This window comes from Python bivittatus, unplaced genomic scaffold, assembly GCF_059951505.1.
Source record: "Python bivittatus isolate LINGU-HERP-01145 unplaced genomic scaffold, Pbiv_v1 ctg000610_np1212, whole genome shotgun sequence".
NCBI lineage: Eukaryota > Metazoa > Chordata > Lepidosauria > Squamata > Pythonidae > Python > Python bivittatus.
Genome location: NW_028277088.1, coordinates 28,361,006 through 28,379,773, shown reverse-complemented (window position 1 = coordinate 28,379,773; position 18,768 = coordinate 28,361,006). Strand labels below are relative to the sequence as shown.

Sequence of the window (18,768 nt, the reverse complement as noted above, 5' to 3'; positions counted from 1 at the left end):
CAAAGCCCAGGATTCTGACTGGAAAGACCCACCTGTACCCACAAAAGAGCCCAGGACCCTCTCTTACGTGGACAGGTGACCTGTAACAAAAAGTAAGTGACTTCAGTTCACAACCCAGTCTGCCACACAAGTGGCTCTGGGACATTGTGGGCTAGGGAGGGTGGGATCAGTAAAGAAATTAAGGATAGAGTAAAAGCAAAATGTAGCATAGAAAAAAAAGTTATAATACGTAGAACCATAGAGTATGAGTGCTATACAATATAGACTTATACATAAGGAGTTCTAAACTTCATAAACATGGATAAAAAAGAGAAGTCATAGATAATACAGAATAATAGATAATAGAATAAAACACTGTATGTAAGTTTAAGTAATAAGTAAAATAAGAAAATAGAGATCCAACATTTTTGAGGGGGGGGGGGTTGTAAGAATGTTTTATTTTGTATTCTATATATAGAAAAAATATGATTGGTTTGGTATTACAGGAATCATCAACCATTTGAGAAATAAACCTGTATATTTTATAGGTCTGGCTGTGAGTTGTGGTAATTGAGAATTAAAGTATTACCTTACTATAACTACTTTGATTTAACCTAATTGGAAAATGGTTTACCTGCATTGAAATGTATAAAATGCATACTATTCCATAGCTATCTTCAATAAATTATAATGGTGAGCAAGTAAGTCAAAAATACACTGTCATTGACTTGCTGAGTTGCTGATTCATGTACAAGAATAAGAAAAGTTATCCAAATGGAGTTTGGAAAAAATTATACTATCTTTCTGGTAAAAATCTCAACCAAAATGCAATTGCTCAAATATTTTGACCGTCAGTGAGTTTTCCTTTATAAACCCTCAAGCATAAATATCACATGTCTTCATCAGTCAACAGTGATTTTATTAATATAATTACAGTAACAGGTAATAGATCTTCATTTTGTCCTAATTTATAATTATAAATTTATTGCCAAAGTTCTAACACTTTATATTGACACAAGACATTCATCTACCTGCTCATGCATGCATCCTGAAAATGCAGATGTTCAAAGCATTTTTCACTGAACAAGAATATGTTCATAAGTACTTGATATATAAATGATAGCCCTCTTCTTTTTCAGAAATGACAGACTCCTAATAGTTCTGAGTTCATATCGGTTCTAAGCAGCCTTCCCAAGAAACAAATCCCACTGAATTCCACATGTTGTCAGTGGACAAGACTGTGACTGCACCCATTGTCCCTGTTTTTATGAATGCTTATGCATGTTTAGAAGAATGATCTTTAACATTTTCATTTTCCCTAAATAGAATACACACACACACACACACACACACATTCAGTTGCATGGATGTAACATGCAATGTAAATTAAAGCCATTATAGTATTCTGTGCAAAGAAGAATATGTACTGTATGTGTTACTGGCCAGCCTTCCCCAATTTGGTGCCTGCCAAATATATTGAGAACAACCAGAATTCCTAGTTAAAATTGATAAAGGTCATTCTTAAGAATTCTGGTAACAGTTTATATGCACCATGGACATGGTGGGGGAAGCCACTGATAATTCTGTGGCATATAAAGGCATTTTATACCTTCTTTCATGAAGCACTTACTATAACTGACTTAGCTATAATATTTGGAGGGAGAAAATTACTCATGTGGAATGTTATATCAATTTTCTGTTTTAATTTGTAAGGCAAGTCATTCTTTTTAGATTAATCATGAAGTTAAATTAATTTTACTGATGAAATCTTAACATAAAACAAATGTACACTCGTTCACAAAGAAATTTTGAAAATTCATTATTTCTTTATCACAATTAAAACCACTAATCAGCAAAACAAAGGAACAAATTAATGGGCATAATAGGAGAAATTTGGGAAATGCAATAACAGTTACACTTGCTCAAGGAGTATACAAGAATGGTGTGGAGGTGACAGAAGTTATACCCTGGCACATGGATTTGATCGCATTCTGAGCAGCTGTTTTGCTAAATCTCCGTTAAAGAGTTGAATAATTCACTAGTTTGAAGAAAAGTCCATAAGTGTCACATTATTTAATCTTCTGGGTGTGTTCTGTCTGAATTAGCATGTTTATTTGGCAGAAATATCACTAATCAATAAAAAGTATCTTGTCATAAAAGCCTTTCTTAGCGTTGTTTTAAAGCTTTCTTTGTTTCTTTTGTGTAATTTACTCTTGTGCATTTATTCAAATCAATACTAGTAAGATTCTGGCAATGTTGAGTAGTAGTATAAATATAAACAAGATGTGTGAGTGTATAATATTGAAAGCAAAACTTCTCTGTTACCTGCTGCTTCTGTTACTGGTCTTTCCCACAAACATCCATAATGGTCCATGCCTTTGTGTTCCTAATTTTTTAAAATCAGGTTGCTTCTGGTATATTTGTTGAGAAGGAGCTTGAAGTTTAAGCTGTCAGCTAGTGAAAGATGCAAATATTCCAGAGATAATTGCTGTCACAGGAGAAAGATGTTATGATGCTTCTGTTTCTCTATATGCAGCATTGCTGTCTAGGCTGTATACATTGCATATTCTGACTTAAAGAAGAAAGGACAAGGAGGTATCTCGCCTTTCTGGATACAAAGTGCAGCACTAGTGGGTTTTAAAACAGGTGATTTTGGGTTTTTTTAGAATTATTAATGCTATTCAGAAAATACACTTTTTCCATCTTGGTGTCTGGGGAAAAAATATGTGTGTGTTGCTTATGAGGATTGCAAGGATATGACTCGTGAAGTGACATTTCTGGAATGGCTCAGGCTGTAATAGCCCATCCTTATGGTGGCAGTGCGGAGGCTTAAAAAGGAAAATTGGCTTTGCAGCATATTTTGCCAAAAATCCATGAAAAATGGTGTGTGAAATGTGACATTCTTGCCATTGAATTTCACCGGACCTTCTGGTGGCTATGAAAATGGAGGTTAGGGTCCAATGGCATGTGGCTTGTGAGCTGTTAGTTGTCCTATCCAGGCTTATGGAATTGTTTGTTTATCTGAAACATAATAAGTTATTTGGTGCTTCATTCTTTAAATTGTGTTCCCAGTAAACTGTGGAATTAAATTTTTTGCATATTTTCTATTAAGCAAGCAGAGGATTGCAGCCTATGACTTAGAATATGTAATGCTGATATTGCTCCATATATTTCGTAATCTGATGCAGCATATATAATATTAAGCATGATCAGATGGAAATAAACTGCATTTTTATAGTGCAGTCCTATATGTGTTTCCTCTGATTTAATAAGTCTTACTTTCAGGGATATGAGCATAAAATTGCAATTTTAATAATGACATTTGCTATTTAGATTGCTTATTACTTTAAGATCATAAATATTTTTATCTACATTCTTAATAAAAAGATAGATAGGATTCAGTTTAATCATAATTAGAGTAAATCTCTTGAAATAAATGCAACTTAAGTCGTATGTAATTTAAGTTCCACAGATTCCTGTGGCTCTATTTTAAGTATGGTTAAATTAGCTCCAAGTCGTTTTTGTATTCTTACTGAATTTAAGAATGCATTAATCTAAACCTCAGACACCATATTCAGCCACTGAAATCACTTTGGTTTAAAGTTGTGCATTTAATTCATATTTCCTGGGCTCTGGTTTCCTGAAATCTACAAATAGCAATAGCTGGATTTCATTAATATAATGAAAACTTGAAGATCCTATAATTATCATTATAATTTCATGATTTAACAAAACAAATGCTGTTGGTCTCCTTTTGAAAATTCATTTGAAGCAACTAAGAGTAGGAAGATCTGCAATTTAGCTGACAAGCCATGTTGCATACATTATGGATTAGAAGTTCTAGTAAGATAGCTTCATTTATTCAGTGTATGATTTTACTTAGGATTAATATTGTTCCTGAAGATAGATGAATGAATATTCTGTGATAACTTTTGTAAAATGGAATTTAAATATATTCAGTTTGGAGAGAATCATTATAGACATTTGAGTGAGAACTATTAGGCATATTTAAGCATATACATTGTCACTTTTTAATTAAAAACTGCCAATATAGTTCCAAATGAGATCTAAATATAATAATGAAGGCTGAAAAGGATATGAATTCTAATGCATTGTTTAGCCTGACATTTATCATAAGCCTTTGAAAATGATGCCAGCTAACTACATCTTAGTATGCATCATTTTAATATTGTATTATGTAAGGCAAGATATTTGGCATAATAAATCACATGAAAATTTATTTCATAATATGAATAAGTGCTAATACTATTGCATTTTTTAAGTTTTATGTTGGATTATAATCCTTCATCTTCTCAGTTCTAAATACCTTAGCACTGAAGTTTCAGTTATCAGTCATATTACAGACTTTGCTTAAGACTGTGCTTGGATCCTGCCACTTTTGTCAGTAGAAAATCAGTATAAAGACTATAATTCTATGTGGCCCAGGTTTAATTGATTGTTTAAAAGTTTGTTTGTATAAGATAATGTAATTCTACTACTTTGATATTGTAGAGAAGTTGTGAATTTTTAAACAATTTTGGTGGGTTTTTCCCATTTTCCTGCTTCCGTTTTCTTTTCTTTTTTTCTTTTCATTTTCTTTCCTTCAAGTTTTACTGCTTAGTTTAATTTTTTTAGATGAATAATTTATAATAATTTAAATGAAATGAGTTAGTTTTCCTCTTCATTTTCATTATTTTCAGTATGTTTATATATTACTATTGTTGGTTGTATTGGTTTAAATTGATTTAAAAACACAATAAAATTACTGTCTTTCGAAAACAAATGAAAAAGATCATGCTCTAAAATCCTGTTGACATATCTGATCTCAGAAGCCATTAGAAATTGTACTTGGTTTCTCAAATTATTTTCAGTTTCTAAAGATTAAAATTAATTGAAGATTTGGATCTAAATTTGGAGTAATATATATTCCTCTATTGTAACATTTTAATCTGCTAAGAGGAATCAGTTAAAGAGGCAAGGAAGTTGTTTAGGAATGTGGTGTGTTCAGGAAACACAAAGTGTGATATTATAAAGGTTCCTCCAAATTGCTCTTTTCCATAAAAGATTTTAAGGAATCCCAAAGCACATCCATCTCCAAGGCAAAGATGTATATGGTTTCCTAGTCTCTGCATATTTCACTAGTGAAGATCACAAAACATATACAAAGCATGTGTTTGGCCATTACAAACAATGAAGTCAGAGGGAAATTATGGATAGCCATAATTTCTTTTTTATCATTCACTGTTCATAAAAAAAATTCAGTGATAATATGGACATGTTTGTGTTGGTGTAAGATGCAGGGTGATTTTTAAAAAGTCTTTTCTGTCTAAGTTATATGAGGTAGAGTTAAACCTCCAGAAGAGTTGCAGTTTTCTTGTTTCATGTTGAAATCTCTCTTTGATAGCCAAGCTTTGCTGCCTCAAGCCACTGAATTCCTTTCTTAGATGAAGCCTTTTGGTACAGTGATAAGGCCTGTAAGTTTAACTGAAATGACTTAAATTCTGAGATTGGATGTGTTCTAAATAGTGTTAAAGAGTTAAGTATCTTCAGAATGAGAAGTATAGCCTTGGATGAGTAAGAGTCTGTTTCATGCTGTGAAACATTAATGAATCACAGAGAATACATATCTAGCAGATTAATTTATTGATCCTTGTGCTATATGGTAGAGGTATCAGATACATAAAACATCTCAAACAGATATTGTACCGTTGAAATCATTTTCTGAACATGTCCAAGCAGGCAAATTTCTTTATAACTTCCTCTTTTGCTAACTGTTTTGGGTTAGTCTTTCCTGCTAGTTTCCTTCTAGTTAACAAAATTACCTTCCAGTATTTAATAGTATTTCTGTGTGTCCAGTTGTCTATAGATATAAGACACAGTCATTGCTCCCTTTTAGCTTTTTCTAAATATTTTAAATTTTATTAGTACATTGTATTTTTATTTGGATTAAATTGCAATTGTGGGAAGGAACATTTCTGCCTATTTTAAAGGTTACACTGATTTAGCACTTCTTCAAGAAGCCACCACTGGAACCAGCAGTACTGGATGGTTTTGACCAAGCTCCAACCTCTCCTTTGGGAGAACACTGTTGAGAAGGTGATTGATTTGTTCCAAAGGGCCTGGAGGAAGTGGATTATCTAGTTCCTGTTAGGCTTCAAGCTGGTTTATAGTACTGAGATGACACTGATTGTGCTTGTGGATGGCAATCTCAGGATGGGGGTAATGTATCCATCCTGGTCTTCCTTTCTTAGTGATTTATTTCTCAATGATTTTTGATACCATCAATCACAGCATCTTTCTGGCCAGTTGAAGGGGTTTGAAGTGGGGGCATGGTTCTTCAGTGGTTCTCATTTTTCCAAGGCTAGTTCCAGTCAATGTTGCAGGACGGGGGGAGGTCTGGCTCTATACCATTGCTTTGTGGGATGGTGCAGGTTTGACACTCTCCCTGCTCCTATTTAACATCTACATGAAACTGCTGAGTGAAGTATGCTGATGACACTCAACTATATACCTTTGCCCTGGCTGCCCAAATGTTGCTTTTGAGCTTATTTCCCAGTGCCTGGAGGCTGTATGGGTCTGGATGGGGAAGAACAGGCTTGAATGATTGTGTGGCTGTGGGGTTTGGGGCCTCTCACATCTGGAGATTTTCAATGTTAACTCTGGATGGGTTAACATTCCCAAGGTAAAGTTGGTACACAATTTGGGGAACCTGCCATCCTCAGGTCCTGCTTGGGCAGCAGGTGACAGCCATGGCAGGAGGGCCTTTGCAGAAATCTACCTTGTGTGCCAATTGTACCCATTCCTAGGCATTGCTCTCTGGCACTCACACATTAGCCACTTCCTAGTTGGATTATTGCAACATGCTGTACATGAGGCTGCCCTTGAAGAACATTCAGAAGCTTCAGCTGGTCAAAATGTGGTGGCACAGGCAGTTTTGGGTGCACCATAGTACACCTATTTAATACCACTGCTTTATGAGCTGTGATGGCTCCCGGTAGGTTTCCAGGTGTGATTCAAGGTGCTTTAAAGCCCTGCATGGCATGCTTATCCCACCAGATCTGGCAGGGTGGGCGTGTTCTGGGTCCCCTCTGTGAAGCAATGTCACTTGATGAGACCCAGGAAGTATACCTTCTCTATCATGGCACCAGCCCTATGGAATAACCTCTTCCTTAAGATTTGGATGCTCTTGACCTTGTTGGCCTTCTAGAAGGCCTTGAAGACTTGGTTCTTCTCTGAGGTATTGGGGCTGGGATGTTAGTGGAACCCAGTGTATGTTTATGTTGGGAGATAACTGTTAAAGGGGGTCAATTAGGTTTTATTTTAATTCATTTTGTCTACTCGTGTGTGTGTGTTTTAATGTTGTTATTGTATTGGTTAACATGGGCAGCTGTATAAATCTGTTAAATACATAAATAAACCAGCTTCATCCTGTTTCTTATGTGATCTGTCCTCTAAACCTTTCATCCTTCCCAACAATTTGTAGACTGAAGGACTGATTGTTACTTGAATTTTCAAAAAAATTGTGATACTAAATGATCGATGCATGTATTAATCAGAAAAAGAGAAACAGTATATAATTTTGGAAAACTTCCTTCTATGATGTTACCTAGAACTCTAATATAATTTTGTATAAAAACCATTTTTTCTTAATCTCTCCTCCTTGCCTTTTGTGCTGAAATTGTCTGTAAATAATTTGGATGGTTAGTTGATGATTCCTGTTTTCCAGGAATCTGGAAATTTCTAACTTCACATAGGCCTTCTAAGTTATAACTCCTACCAGTCATCAAAATCATTTACAGCCTATCTTTAACAGTGTGAAAGGCAGCCATTTAAATGCAGCCTTATTTGTATCTCTTCCAGAAGATCTGTTTAAATAAGTATGAAGTTTTCTAACATTTTCAAGAGACTTCTGAAGCAACACTGCTATGATAAAACTACATTTTACTTTGATCAAATCTGATAAAGTGAAAACAAGGCATCCTGTTTAGAAGTGGTAGTACTACTGAGCATTTCCAAGGGTGCTTTTATCATTGAACCTGCTACTTCCAAGTGTGTTGTTTATTTGAAGTGGTCTGTTTTTATCTTGGTTACTCATGCTGTACTGATATCTAAGCAGAACTACTGTGATCCATTCTACATAGGATTGCCTTTGAACATGATTTGAAATCCAGCATGTTTATTTGTTGGTTTATTTATTCATTTATTTAGAAAATATATATGATCACCCTTCTTAAGCGAATAGCTCTGGCAGCTAACAGTACAAAACCAATACAGTATAAAACAAAGTGAAAAAATGCAATTAAAAGCAAACATAATAAATACAATATCTGAGGCATCTCACATACTACTTAGAGTCCTAAAAGCACATATATTGGCTCCACTAATAGCCCATCTCTAATACTGGAGAGAAAAGCAAGATTTTAATGACTTTCTGAAGGGTCAACAGGATTGGCCATCTGGATCTTAGGGGGGAGGCTGTTCCATGGGGTAGGCATCATGACAGAAAAGGCATATATCTTGAGCCCTGCATAATGGCTCACTTTCACTGAAGGGACCTAGAGCATGTCTACCCTGTTGGATCTGGTGGGATGGGCAGAAATGACTGGACACAGGCAATTCCACAAGTAACCTGGTCCTGTGCCATGTAAGAATTTAAAGGTGATAACAAGCACATTAAATTGCATCCAGAAGCCTACTGGAGGCCAGTGCAGCTCACACAGCAGCAGTGTTGCATGGATAAACCTAGGGGCACTCAATTGTGCACACACTTTTGCATATATTGCACTGGTTGTACTGGCTGCCTGTGTATTTCTGATCTCAGTTTAAGATACTGGATTTTAACTGTTAACCCCTTAAATGATAACATAACTAAAATATTTTTTGTCATCAAATTATTACCAAATCAGTAATAGAGTATCTCCTTAGTTGACCATCTTTACAAGCAGTGAAACTGATAGCCATGAGAAAGGAGGTATCTTCTGCAGGGTCCTGCATGTGTAGATACATTGCTAGTTATAATTCATTAGGCAACATCGTTATAGGCTTTGGACCTTGTGGCTTTTTCTTCAGAATCTTTGTTATTATTTATATGTTGAATATTAGAATCCAGCAAACACTGAACCAGGAAAAATTGCATAGAGTAGGTAATCTCTGTGTGGTTATCATGTTAGCTATTATAAATTAATACGGTATAATTGTTTCTATAAAGAGATACTGACCCTCTGTGGGAGAGTGAAAACCTCTTCAGTCAGTTCCTTATTATTGTGAGATTGAAATGACATAGAAGTCTTAGTAATAAATACATGTGTGTATCTAAATTTACCTGAAGTTGCAAGATTTGTTATTTAAAAAGTAGGTGTAGGTATTCTAATAAAGGTAGGAATGTAGGTAGGTAAGTAGGTAGGGATGGATGGATGGATATTTTTGTAGATTCAAACTTTGTAATATGAATTTATACCAATGATATTGGTAAGGTTCCAGATTCTATTCTTTTTTTCAAATTTCATTTGTATGTTATAATAAATATTTTGCTATTTGGTGTGTACATGCAAGAAATCATTCATTTAAATAATAACAACTAGTATTATAGTTCAGGAAGGTTTAATTAAAAGGTTGCTAAGCTTGATTAATAGTTCAATAACATCCAATTATCAAACATAGGAAGCGAGAGTGTAATTACTAGAACCTTCCTTCCTTGTTACAAGTTTTGGTAACAAGTAATAATATTTCATGTTATCCATAAGCATGGATATATGGTGCCAGCAATAATTTCAGAAACAGCAGTGGGTGGGTAATAGTGTGAAATAATTAACATGGAACAAGAACAAACTATTTAAGGCTTACTTCCTATTCTGATATGTCTGATAATTTATTGTATATAAGCTTGTTCTCTGAAAATGTGAACATCTAGTCTAGAAGAATTGGAAAAAACCTAGTGATATGAGGTTGTGAACAGAATTTGAACTTCTGGAGCAATACTGTCTACTTCAACAGGTAATGTCAGCCTAAGATCTTTTTAAAATGCAGATCTCAAGTACTGAACTAGGGACTTTCTTTCCAATATTGCTCTTTGAGAATTTTTATATTTAACCTCTAGAAATGTAACCTACTCTTGAATATCTTTTCCTTTTCTTTCAGGATAATCTAAAGCTTCAGGAGACCATGGATTCAGCAGCTGCACTTATCACTGTATTAATAAGAGAACGAAATCCTGCATTTGTTGGTCAGCTTCTAGTAGCATGAAAAAAATAGTATTTCAAACAGTTATTGGTGCATGAAAATACAGATTTTTTTAAACAATTTGTCACTAATGTATTTAGTAATAAAAAGAAATATTTTATATAAGATATTTATAATAAGTACAGAAGATTCAGTTGCACATTGCCTCAAGTGCCTTGAGCAGGGAGAATGGTTATGAAATAGGCTAAATAAAATATTTCTCTTCTAAGAAGATATAACTGAAAAGTAAATGTTTCAAATGTATGTGAGAATGAGCTGGTTAAACTGAAAAATGTTTAAATCTGGTTTTGTTGGACTCTTAATTTAGGAAACTATCAGAAGTTATCTGTCAAAATGAATTTTCACTAAGATGAACATTATCTGCACATAGGCTGAAATACTAAATAACTTACATGGGAATAAATTCCATTGAACTTGGTACGACTATTCTTTTAGAAAAATACTGTATAGTCCTGTGCTCTTAGTTTTCCTGTTTTTTATAGCAATTCTGTAAGGTGGGAAGGGCTGAGAGAATGACTGGCCCAAAGTCACGCAGGCTGACTTCCTTGCCTGTGAGAGGACTAGAACTCACAGTCTCATGGTTTCTAGGCCAGCATCTTAACCACTGTACCACTTGTGTTCAGCAATGAATGTTAAAAGTGTAGATTGCATATTTACATCTTTATAATACTGGTAGTAAACACTGAAAGAGCTCAAACATGTGTTAAAATGCTGACATATTGTATATTTTCTGTGTGTTATTTGCAGAAAACCTCATTTTAACACTAATGATAAACTACCACTTAAATTGTGGTGCTGTCTTAAGAAACTTCAGTGTGCTATAGTTAATTGTCTCTTACTAATCATATGGAATAACTTGTATCCTAACACCACTATGTATGCATGAACAAAGTCCAGTTGCATTTGTGATCCTCAACTGCATGTTTTCATACAATATATAAATAAGTATGTAAAGATACTAAATAAGTCTGGCTGATATTAGATAAGCATCAAGCAATTTTATATTTTTCTGTGGATATTCGTGCACAAAGTCTTTGAGATTGAGTAGATCATTAATCATCTCTCTTACATTCCTTTGTACAAACTGGAGGTAAATAAATGCTTATATCCTGACACCTTGAACATCCTCTTAGGCGCTGCTTGCTTCATGAAGTTAAAGTTTACTAATTATGATAGAGCTGATAGATCAATTACAGCAGTTTGGTGCAGGAATTCTAATTTTTAAGTCATTCTTCTGAAAATGTTGTAGCTTCCCTCTGAATAGTGCAGTGAGGAGACAATCAATACTGAGGAGGTCATGCAAACAGTTAAAACCAAACAATTGGAATATGGTGAATGGCTACACAGAGAGAGGCTCCCAAAGCTTGCTCTCCTCTTCTTGTTAGATAATTCTGTGAGTTCTTTATAGCAATGTGTAAATTGTGCACTTTCAGTTAAGCCAAGCTCTCATCATAGGAGGGCAATTGGAAAGAACAAGACTGTGGTCAAACTTTTGAAGGGAAAGGAAAGAAAAAGAAAAAAGAAAATCTCGTTTTTCTAAATATCAGGATTAGAATATCAAAAATGTAATGTAGTGGTTAAGGAAATAAATGATAAATTAAAGTTAATAATTTTGTACAAGTGGACTTGGAAGCAGAGAGTATACAGTTTTATTATTTGCAATATGGAAATAATTATGCTAGGCTACCTTATAGGGTTGTTGCATGATTTCTGAAATAATGTCTGAAGTGCTTTGAATACCGATTCAAAATAATACTGATATTATTAACAGGATAATAATGGATTCTGTAGCATATATTTACTTGTTAATTTGGCTGGAATATACATTTTACAGTCTTGAATCTGAAATACTAAAATGAGCATATATAGCTTCAAAGCTATGTGTCTGCCAACTTTTACTTCATTTCTAACAATTCTTATGTTAAAGGGCCCAGAATCATTCTACGGATTTACTTCAACCAGATCTCACCTTAAATTCATATACAAAGCAATACTGATGCATTTTAACACACAAAATACGCTCTACACTTTATTGTTCAACTGCCTTGGCTTCCTGCAGTGTTGCAGATGAACAGTTGTGATTTCTAGAGACAAATGCTGTAAGCAACTCAGTTTTAGATTAAATCTAATATAGACTCAACAAGCAGCAGTTGGCCTGCTGACTTTTTTTTTAAAAAAAACTCATTTTAACTTTGGTTAAAAAAAATGTTTTGGATAATTGTATGCTTTGTTTCAGGTTTTTGGGCCTTGGAGAACAGTACAAAGATATCTAATCCAAGCTTGTTGATTGGAAAATAATAATATGATTAGAGAGGTAGGTTATAAATCTCTTCATACCAAATTCTTGAGGAAAAATTCTGCTCTAATATATTTCCGTTCAAATAGAGGCAGAGGTTGTGCTCCAGTACAGGAACAATGTAAGGAGCAGGAAACAAGAAACAAATCTCTAAGCAAGCAAGTTGACAATACAGTAGACAAAGGCAGTTGTAGACAAACCCTGGTATGTCACTCAGAGCTATTCTGTGGGCTATCTTTATAGACTCCCAACCAATTATTCTGTTCTGTCTTTTAATACTGTAGTGGAATTACTTAGTTCTAATCTCAGTAGATTTAAAATGTATTATTTAATATTTATCCTGTCTTGAAATACATGGTTTATTGTATAAAAAACTTTGTGTGTGTGATTTTGAAAAAAAAAATGGTATTCAAAGGTATTTCCTGTTTGTTTCAAGGATCTCTTTCTTGAATCCACAACTAAATTTTTTTGTCTCTGAATTAACTTGGAGAGATGCCAAGACATGCAAAATAAATATCCCTTGAGGTGCTCTAGTTGATAACATTTTTCATGAATTGCTGCCTTTTATATTTGTGTAATATAGTAAATCTATCTGAAAGATCTATTTCATGGCCTTCTTGAAGCTTGATTGATGCTGAACTTGCAAACATACAGATAAATTTAGATATATCTTGGTTCTTTTTTTCATGTTTCCATTTGTTCTTTGCACATTCACTGATAAATTATTTTGATTTGATTCAAACTTAAAATACTGTTTTACTTCTTGCAGCAAAAACAGTTAATTTTAGAACCTACTGACGAAAGCTATACTTGGAAAATCTTTCTTTCATCATTGCCTTTTATTTTGTCCAGATCATACAACCAAAACTCAGCCTTCGTGTCTTACATAAAGAACTACCATTTGCATTTTCAATTTTCAAGCAGAACACATTGATGTGTGTCTTTCAGGTTCTTCCTCGCAATTTTGCATAAGGAATTGCTGCTGTGGTTGTTTCTATGCATGAGTATTTTTATGGCTGAATTGTTAGTCACTTTTCTAAAATGGATTAGTCAAAATGCATTGGCCTTGACTGAAAAGAAAATAGCTACATAGTTAAAAATAATAAATATTGATTGTCCTATTAAATGAGTAAGGAGTGGGGGACTTTTATGGAGAATTTGAACACTGGGAATATCTACAAGCAATCTAATAAAGAACAGCTTATTAGAAATGTGTCAGGCATGAAAGATGTTGCTTTTTTTTTTTTTTGCACTTCAAAAACTGGCTCATGTATTATTGCCTTATGGGAATACAATGTTGCCTATATGTTTTTGTGTGTGTGTGTTTGTGGAGAGAGAGAGGGTGTGTGTGTTAAATAAGTTATTTGCTCTATCTTTCTATAAATATTAATTTTCATGCCGTCAAGGAAGTCCAACGCTATGGTTCATGGGTTAATACTAGGCAGAATCTAGGATTCTAAAATAATATTGAATCTAATTTTTGTAAGACTTGATTTACATTAGAAAGCTTTCTACTTAAGGGATTTGAATTTTTTTGCCACAAAAAAGCAGACACTGTGCTTTCCACATTAATCAACTTCTTTTAATTCCTGTTCATTGTAATTTTTTTCCCCATCTGTTCCTTTGAAATAGGAAGAAAATCTATTCCTTTAGGCTCAGCGCTTCCTGTCTTAATACTCTGTTGACACTTCTGTTGCTGCAGGCATTTGCTGGTCTATGACCGAATAAAAAATTGATTTGATTTGATTTGCTGCAGGCAGGAATAAGCGCCCTGGTGTCCTCCAGATTTTCTGAACTCCCACAAGCTTTGGCCATCTGCTGTGATACTTGAGTTGATGGGAAAAAATAATCTGAACTAACTAGATTACTTAACCTGGATTGCCAAAGCTGTGAGTCGTCACTCTTACTCCAGGGTGGCTCTAGCTCACTTAGATGCTTGAATATATAGAAAGAGTCTAGTCCAAATATAGATGTCCTCACTCACGTTGAATTCTTTCCCATAGAATTCACATTCTGATATGGGTCCATATTTTGACCAAGCTTGTCAAGTACAAATGGATCAGAAAGAAAACAACCCAGTTGCCTCACCAATGGAAACCTGTTTCTGCTTTTCTTAATATTTACTTTTTTAAGAACAACTTTCCAACCTTTAGCCAAGGGAGTGTTGAAAAGTGCCCAAAGCCATGTTTTCTTGGCAAAGGATAAAAAATGTCCTGAAAAAACACAAAAGTTCAGCATTTGCAGGAATTAAAAAGTTGAGAGTATATATCAGCATACTTGCAGAAATTAGCTTTCTGCAGTGTGGCTGAGGAAAAGAAAATGAAAGCAATTAAGTGCATGATAAATCAATTAGAAGTGGCCTAATCCTATCCAATTGGAGTCAAGGAGAGCAAGTTAATACAGAGCAATCATGGATTTGTAAGAAAAATGAGTCAGAGTTGGGTGTGTCCATTTCCACTGATGAGAAGTGAATCCAAGCAGTTATCTGCATAACTGGAAAGGAATATTAATTCCTCATGACACATGTTTAAAATAATCAAAAGGGAAAATAAGTGTAGCAGGTACTCCTAGGCTTGTGAACTTTCCGTCAGATAATAGGCAGGGTAGGGTTTGTGTGTACCAAGGTACCTGTGGAAATTTCCTTTGATGCCCTCTAGTCTTGTTGCTCTCTCCTGCTTTTATTTCAAAGATATTTGTAATAAAAATTAAGGGGAATCTACAAAGCAAATGTCAACCACTGAAAGCATCTTTATTTACGAGAATAAGTATTCTTTAAAAATTGAAATGGGTGGATGCAGCTTAGTATGTTGTTTGGAAACTTGTTCAGCTTCCCTCAAAGAACAAAACTAAATTAGTAGAAGACAGGAACCTCACCCATTTGCCTTCTAGTTAAATGGAAGTTTTTTGATTGATCACACCCACTATGGCTGCCATTTTGTTAATAGTTGCAAATAACGTCACATTTTGTGGCAATGTTCTCCAGCTCAAAATATTGTTTACTTATGCATCACATTTTTTTTTCAGGCACTAAACCCTGCACTTGCTATGATTGAAGTCAGGAATGTTATTTTTCCAGAGATTTAACAGGTTAATTTAGCTCTGTTCAATGCATTATGAAATCTGGAGTGTCCACCAAATGATAAGACATTTTGCCTAGTGACATTGCTCCAGTAATACTTTTCTACTGGAGAGGTTTGTGCCACTCAGTTTCCACATAAACCAAACCCTGATAATACAGATTCCTGTCTTGTAAAAAAACCAACATATGACACTATTGGTAAGTACTCCAATTTTCATAATAATTCAGTGGCTATTTCTATTGAGGGTGATATCAATGGTTGTGGCCCAAGTGGGGCTTTAGGAGAAAAGAGACAGAGCTGGCTTTTCCTTTCTTTTCAAGGCACCGTGTAGTTTAGAGAAAAAGAAGTGGAGAAGGAGATGGCTAAGATTTCCTTCTAGTAACTTCAGCAACAAGAAAATACTGTCTAATAGTGGGAAGGCGCTTTGATCTGAAACTTTGTCCCATTCTCTCTCCAATTGGAAGAGCTTGTTCAGAAAGGCAGGAATCTAAATACCAGAAATGATAATTAAGACCTTCTGATTTCTGCTTGTTTCTATTTTCTATTTTTCCTGATAGATTAAAGCAATGGTTTAGCTACCATTGGTCAAGACCCAACGAGTTGCATCTTTACACACATGGCTTCAGGTTCTTGCCTCTGAGCCTTCATCACTGCTGTAGGTGCATCTCCAGCATTGAGTACACTCATGATAATTTAACTCAGTCAATTCCTCCTGACATAGAATGCTGTTCTGTTCAAGCTGTACCAGAAAAGGAAGTGTATGTTTCACACCACTTGTTCTTGATCATCTTTCTCAGAATCTCATCAGCTTTCAGAGCATTTTGTCCTCAACCAGTTTTTTACCGACTTCCATGGTTTCTGTGCTTCTCTTGGCCAGCCTTTCTTGTTATAAGCCCACCCTGCTTGATTTAAATGGTCCCCTTCCGTGGTCTGGCACAAGAATTCTTTCCTCGCCTCTTTGGATCAGGAACTGAGGCTGTTAGTCTTTGGCACCTCTCAGCTCTGCTTGGTGGGGCTCAGAGAGCAGATGGTGCTTCTCCTGCCAATAAACTACAGATGAAGAGCAGCTGGTGGAAGGGATAACTACCACTACAGCTGTTTGTTTGTTGCTGAGTTGTGTGCATACCAGCTCTTAACTAAGTCAATCCACCCACCCTTTCTTCCCTGGATTGTTCAAAACCCATTTCTGTATGTAAATGCATTAGATGAATAGACCAATTTCAATGCACTCCAGACCTCCACTGGCTTTTCTCTAAAAATTGCCATGAAAACAATATTTAAAAAGATTTAAGGGTTGAAGGGTGGGTTTTACATTTTGTTTTGGTTTTTTCCTATTTGGTAGGCGAAAGAAAAGAGAGGAAGGAAGCCAACTGTCTGTAAAGGAGCTGGGGAGTGGCTGCTTAACACCCGCTCAAGGAAATCATACTAAGCTGGAAAAAACAAACCTTCCTAATACCTTGAGTCAACAACGCAAAAGCCTCCTTTTCCCTGTTGTTTGAAATCGCAACAATCCCTCGTTAATCCAGTGTGTGTTTTGTGTAGCTTCATGCAAGCTGCCACCCAGAGACTCCAGTGACATTTCTTTCCTTCCCACAAAGGTTTAAAATACAAAGGCAAGAATTATTGCATTTCCTGCTCTTAATAAGTAAAACCAACTGGCAGTCCGTGATTGTCAGGGAAATGAATTTCTTAAAGAAGCTTTTAAAAAAAAACAACAACCCCAAACCCATTACATTAAAATAGCAATGAAGCAATAAATTCAGTGCAGTTTACCAAAGAAATCTGCTTTTTTAAAAAAATAAATAAATTCATTTTGTAAGGAGTTAGTCTCTTTCATGGTTAATTTGAGCCAGATTCCTCAGGGATATTGAAAAGGATGAGCCTGATTATGTAACAATTGCCCCCTCTGAGTTAAGGATTAAACTTCCAAATTAATGGTTTGGAATTCTTAGTGGCCTAGAACTACTCAATCAATTATGTGTTGAGTAATTTATATTAAGCACCAAGTTACCTCTCCAAGCTATCCTAGATTCTGCTTAACCATTTTGGGTTATTCATTATAATATTCCCCTTGAGCTAAGCCTAATACCTAGTAACTTCATGAACATGTCCCTGTTAAGTGTCTTGGAGACAGGATGATTGGTTTGTTATTGCTTTTTACTGGAATGTTCTTTCTGCTTCCCCATATAATCTACAGCCCTGGGATGTCCTGGTGATTCAAGTGCTGATCAGCCTGAACCCTGCTTAGCTTTTTAGGATCAGCCAGGGTCAGGTAAATGCTGTCACATGCTATAACCAAGGTAAAGACTCCCTTGATGCTGTCCCTGTATGTTCATGGATGGAAATCATATGCCATTGCCTTCCAGTGTATTTTAACTGCCACTTTAACCTATATACCTGGTATTTTCTAGTGATCTCCCATCAAATAGTAGCTACATCTGACCCTATTTGCGTTTCATAATCAGCTAAGTGCTGCCACCTGCTGTAAACCCTTTTTCAATGGTTCTTGTATAACTTCAAGAAAAATATGAGTCTATGACAGTGATGGTGAACCTATGACACACGTGTCAAAGGCCACAACGTTTTAGGAGACGTGCCAGTGTTCACCAACACCTGACAACTGTTCTCTCTGCTTGAGTTACCAAAGAAACTGAGTTTGTTTATTTGGATTTCATTTTTGTAATTATTTGACATTTCTTTATATGATACATAGCACCACACATGATTGGACTGTATTTTTTTAAAAATAAATGAATACATAATTGTTACTCTTTTGTTCGAGGGTGGGCAGGGGGTGGGTGGGTGACATGCCAGCAGAGTCAAGTTAGGCATTTTCTGAATTTTTGACACACCAAGCCCAAAAGGTTTGCCATCACTGGTTTATAATAACCTGCAGTTTGCCTGGAATTAGCTAGCACTTTGAGAATGTCTCTTGTCTATAGTCTAAATAATTCTGGGAAACTGAGTACAACTCAACAGATAGTCATCTTGTTATGAATCACAGTTCCTATCTCACTATAATACTCTAGGAATGGGAAATTCCCTCAGTATTCTATCCTCAACTAAGTAGTGCCATTTCCCAATTATTATGGCACCAGCCGGAACTAGGTCGTCTAATTCTTGAAACATGTAGTTAAACTCTCACTTGGGCAAGGCTAATTGTATAGCTGATCT

General features: G+C 35.3%; 1 protein-coding gene across 2 annotated transcripts in view; it reads left to right on the top strand.

Moving 5' to 3' along the window:
• The window catches only part of CRPPA (CDP-L-ribitol pyrophosphorylase A), a 55,958-nt gene extending 42,235 nt beyond the window's left edge, over positions 1-13,723 (top strand). Inside the window, exon 11 of one of the 2 annotated variants that reach the window (XM_088150660.1) lies at positions 10,117-13,723. In XM_088150660.1, the coding sequence (XP_088006786.1) occupies positions 10,117-10,221 (105 nt within the window). In that variant the 3' untranslated portion in view covers positions 10,222-13,723. The remainder of the gene's footprint in view (positions 1-10,116) is intronic. The other variant, XM_007438956.4, reaches the window with a different exon arrangement.
• Positions 13,724-18,768: the final 5,045 nt, after the last annotated feature.